This window comes from Gekko japonicus, unplaced genomic scaffold, assembly GCF_001447785.1.
Source record: "Gekko japonicus isolate JY-2015 unplaced genomic scaffold, Gekko_japonicus_V1.1 scaffold3528, whole genome shotgun sequence".
NCBI lineage: Eukaryota > Metazoa > Chordata > Lepidosauria > Squamata > Gekkonidae > Gekko > Gekko japonicus.
In genome coordinates this window covers 67898-72125 of record NW_015163717.1, presented here as the reverse complement: position 1 = coordinate 72125, position 4228 = coordinate 67898, and the positions used below count along the sequence as shown (strand labels likewise).

Here is a 4228-nt window from a genome sequence, read left to right as displayed (position 1 = left end):
TGTGAGGTAGGTGGGTCTGAGAGAGAGCTCTCTTGAGAACTGCCCTTGAGAGAACAGCCCTGAGAGAACTTGTGACTGACCCAAGGTCACACCAGCAGCTGCATGTGGAGGAGGAGGGGGGAAATCAAGCCCAGTTCTCCCAGATTAGAGTCCGGCACTCTTAACCACGACACCAAACTGGCTCTTCAGTGAAAGAAGGCTGCAGAGAGGAACTACAGAGACTGTGGAAAAATCTTCGAGGCAAATTCAAGTCAGGAATGGGAGTGATTTAAGGTGAGGCAACACCAAGTGTTATCATCGAATGCTGAGAAGGGGCTCAGGGGGAAAAAAGAGTGCCAGAGCAACTGAGCTTGCCCTGCCCAACGGCAATCCACGGGGCCCCCACCCACGTCTGCAAGACCACCTCCACTGCTGTATCGAGGCCATTTTCACCCCACTCTCCCTGCGAAGAGGTCATGGGGCAGTACGTAATTCCCCCTCCTCCGTTCTATCATCAGCAACCCTGTAAGGTAGGGTGGAAGCATGTGACCGGCCCAAGGTCGCCCAGAGAGCCCCAGGGCAGCAGAAAAAACTAACCTTGGGTCTGCTAGAGGCCAGCCTGACACTCTAACAGTGGTGTCTGCTGACAACTTTTCTGGCGCCCGCCAAGTGCTTCAAGAAAGTGGGTGGGGCCGGGTAGGGCTCTTGCCCAACAAGGCTTTTAATTGGCTGTCAGAGATTTGATTGGCTGCGCAGATTTTTTTTAAAAAAATGTTACTCTGAGAGCTGTTGCCAGCACAATGCAAAGATCTTCACTGCACAACGGAAGGGAACCCACGGCAGCCATTTTGTCGCCGGCTCCACCTCCTGCGGCAGCCAGTTTGTGGGCGCATCCACCAGCTTGGTGTTAGTGGTTAAGATTTTTTTTTGGTTGACTCTAATCTGGAGAACCGGGTTTTGGTTCCCCACTCCTCCACATGCAGCCATCTGGGTGACCTTGGGTCAGTCACAAGTTCTCTCAGAGCTGTTCCCTCAAGAGCAGTCCTCGAAAGAGCTCTCTCAGCCCCACCTGCCTCACAGGGTGTCTGTTGTGGGGAGGGGAAAGTTCACAAGGGAGATGTAAGCCGCTCTGAGACCTGGAGTGAAGGGCAAGGGGTATACATCCAACTCTTCTTCTTCAATATAGCAATCCATACTCAGCAGCTGCAGGCGACAGCCCTGCTCTGGCTCAGGAACGTCAGTCCCAACAGACAGGGGCTCTGCAGGCTCCCAGGCATAGGAAAGTCCTTGCCAAGAGCTGCTTGGGGCTATCTTTACACTGGAGCTGCTGCCAGCGAGACCCAAAGGAAGAGGAAGGGGTCAACCGCCTCTCCCTCAAGTTGTTGTAGTGGTGAAGTGCACGGACTCCAATCTGGGAGAACCGGGTTTGATTCCCCCACTCCTCCACTTGCAGCTGCTGGATGACCTTGGCCAAGCCACAGTTCTGACAAGAGCTGTCCTTGAAAGGGCAGTTCTCGAAAGAGCTCTCTCAGCCCCGCCTACCTCACAGGGTGTCTGTTGTGGGGAGGGGAAGGGAAAGGCATTTGTCAGCCGCTCTGAGACCCGGAGTGAAGGGCAAGGGGTATAAATCCAATCTCTTCTTCTTCCTCACACTGTGTCTGGATTCTAAAGGTGCTCACAGGCTCACAGGCTCAAAGAGGCTCCAACCACTACACCCGCTGCTCCTGGGAGTGCCCACCTTACAGATACAGGAACAAAGCGCTTCGTTAGCCTCCCTCCCCTGAAGCGTGGATACGTCCTAGGGAGAGCTAAATAGACACAGCCGGCAGACACTCACAGGAACCTGTTTTCTTCCGGCCACGGCCCAGCCAGAGCCCAACGTGGTCATCGTCCAGCAGGGAGAAGCAGAAGGTGACGGTCAGCAGGTTGAAGAAGTTGTAGTTGCCCGTCAGGACGATCAGGACTTGCAGGAGGACCTGAAAGGCATTTTTTTGTTGGACAAAAATCATTATTAACATAAGAACATGAGAGAAGCCAATGTTGGATCAGGCCAGTGGCCCATCCGGTCCAACGCTCTGTGTCACACAATGGCCAGAAATACCAGGAGGCTAGATGGCCATCTGACAGCAATGCTGATTGTGTGAGCTTAGGCAGATCGTGAGAGGGAGGGCAAGACGGGTTGCCTCCGTGCTTAGTCCTTGTGGCCCTTTTTAAACACGCCCAGGAAAATGCTGATCGCCACTTTGGGGTCAGGAGGTTTTTTGGTCATCTTCTGGGCGTGGAACAGCGGTCACTGTGGGTGTGGAGGGGGAGGTATTTGTGAATTCCCTGCATTGTGCAGGGGGTTGGACTAGATGACCCTGGAAGTCCCTTCCAACTCCATGATTCTATGAACCACACGGTGAGGTAGGTTAGGCCCAAGGTCACCCAGCAAGCTTCCACAGCAGAGGGGGAATGTGAACCATGGGTAGCCCAGATCCCAGTGTGACATGCTAACCGCTACCAACATGCTGTCTCTCCTGTACTGAGTGCACCGTGAGGCAAAGAATCCCTGCGGGAGCTGGGTCAAAGAGAGGCAACCAGTTCACAATTCCAATCCCCTCACGGTGGGTCAGCAGGTGAAGAAGAAGAGATTGGATTTATACCCCGCCCTCCACTACCCAAAGGTGTCTCAGAGCAGCTTACAAACTCCTTTCCCTCCCCCTCCCCACAACAGACACCCTGTGAGGTAGGCGAGGCTGAGAGAGCTCTCCTGAGAACAGTCCTTGAGAGAACAGCTCTGAAAGAACTGTGACTGACCCAAGGTCACACCAGCAGCTGCATGTGGAGAAGTGGGGAATCAAACCCGGTTCTCTAATCTTAACCACTGCACCAAACTGGCTCCCCCATTCCCCCAGAGCTCCTGTGACAGAAACTGCTCTTTTTCAAGAACAGCTCTTATCAGAACTATGGCTTGCCCAAGGTCATCCAGCCAGGTGCAAGTGGAGGAGTGGGGAATCAAATCCGGTTCTCCCAGATTACAGTCTGTGCACTCAACCACCACACCAAACTGGCTCCCCCAGAACTCCTGTGGCGATTCCGTTTCTCACACCAACAGCAGAGCATGGCTGGAGCTCAATGACAAACAAGCTGACTGGTACTGTTCTCTTTGCACACGTACCGGCAAGAACACCTTTCTGGGCCCAGACCTACCTGGCAGTAGAAGGCAAACAGCCGGAGGCGGCGGACCGGGGCAAAGAAGAGGGCTGGGACGGCTATTTCGATGGCGTAGGTGGCCACCACGCTGAACTTCTGGAACCAGACGGGCAACTGGTGGGCGAACCACGCCGCCGGGGTGGGAATACACTGCGTCTCATAATGGTAGGTCAGGGCTGGAGGGAGAGAGAGAGAAAGGCAAGGTGGGCTCATTCTATCATATATGGTGGGCTTGCAGTGTAGTTAAAAAAATTTGGAAGGAGATTCACTTGGTAGTAATGCCAATAACGAAAATTCAGATCCCTTTAGACCCTGAAATATTTTTATTAAATATATTGCCGGATAATGTACACAAATGTGATAAATATCTGATTATTCATTTAACTGCAGCAAGGATGGTATTGGCAAAGTTTTGGAAGAAAGAAGAGCTGCCAAGGAAGCACGATTTTATTAACAAAAATTACTGGAGTGGCTGAAATGGACAATTTAACCCAAAAAACTTCGTGGGCGCTGGGTGAGAGACCAAGTTGACGTCTTTAAAGCTGCCATCTTGGGATTTATATGGCCGGGCAGACAGATAGGTGTGATGAGTGTTTTATGCTATGAAGATCACACAGTTGAGTACGAGCAAACCATGGACTCGTGGGTAGAGATGTAAAATTTCCGGAAATTTTGAAGCTCGGGAAAAAAACCGGTTTTCCCCCGTTTTTTTTCCGGAAAAAAACGGAAATTTTCGGAAAAATTGAAAAAAAATGCTACATTAGCATTTATTTTGTCTTTTCTAGATTGAAAGTCATTCTGTTACTTTAGGAACATAAAATATGACTATGGACATTTTTACTTGGCATGAAATTATCACAACTAGCCTATTAAAAATATAGTGTATCCAAACAACTATTACAAACAGAATACCCACCCACATGCAAAAACAAACCTGAAACCTTTTTATTTTCTTCTGACAATAGCACCTCCTAAAGAAAGAAATGCATCTTGTTCTTGCATTGGAGAGTTCCGTTTGTAACCTAGGACTTGCTTGTCCTCAGTGCACAGAAAT

At 50.7% G+C, this 4228-nt stretch overlaps 1 protein-coding gene across 1 annotated transcript in view; it reads right to left on the bottom strand.

The window, feature by feature from the left end:
• LMF2 (lipase maturation factor 2) overlaps positions 1–4228 on the bottom strand; it is a gene marked incomplete at its 3' end in the record, with an annotated part of 47349 nt that overhangs the window by 19648 nt on the left and 23473 nt on the right. The window contains exons 5-6 of the mRNA XM_015407859.1: positions 3172–3350; positions 1817–1955 (exon numbers count right to left, since the gene is read on the bottom strand). Of these exons, the coding sequence (XP_015263345.1) occupies positions 1817–1955; positions 3172–3350 (318 nt within the window). The remainder of the gene's footprint in view (positions 1–1816; positions 1956–3171; positions 3351–4228) is intronic.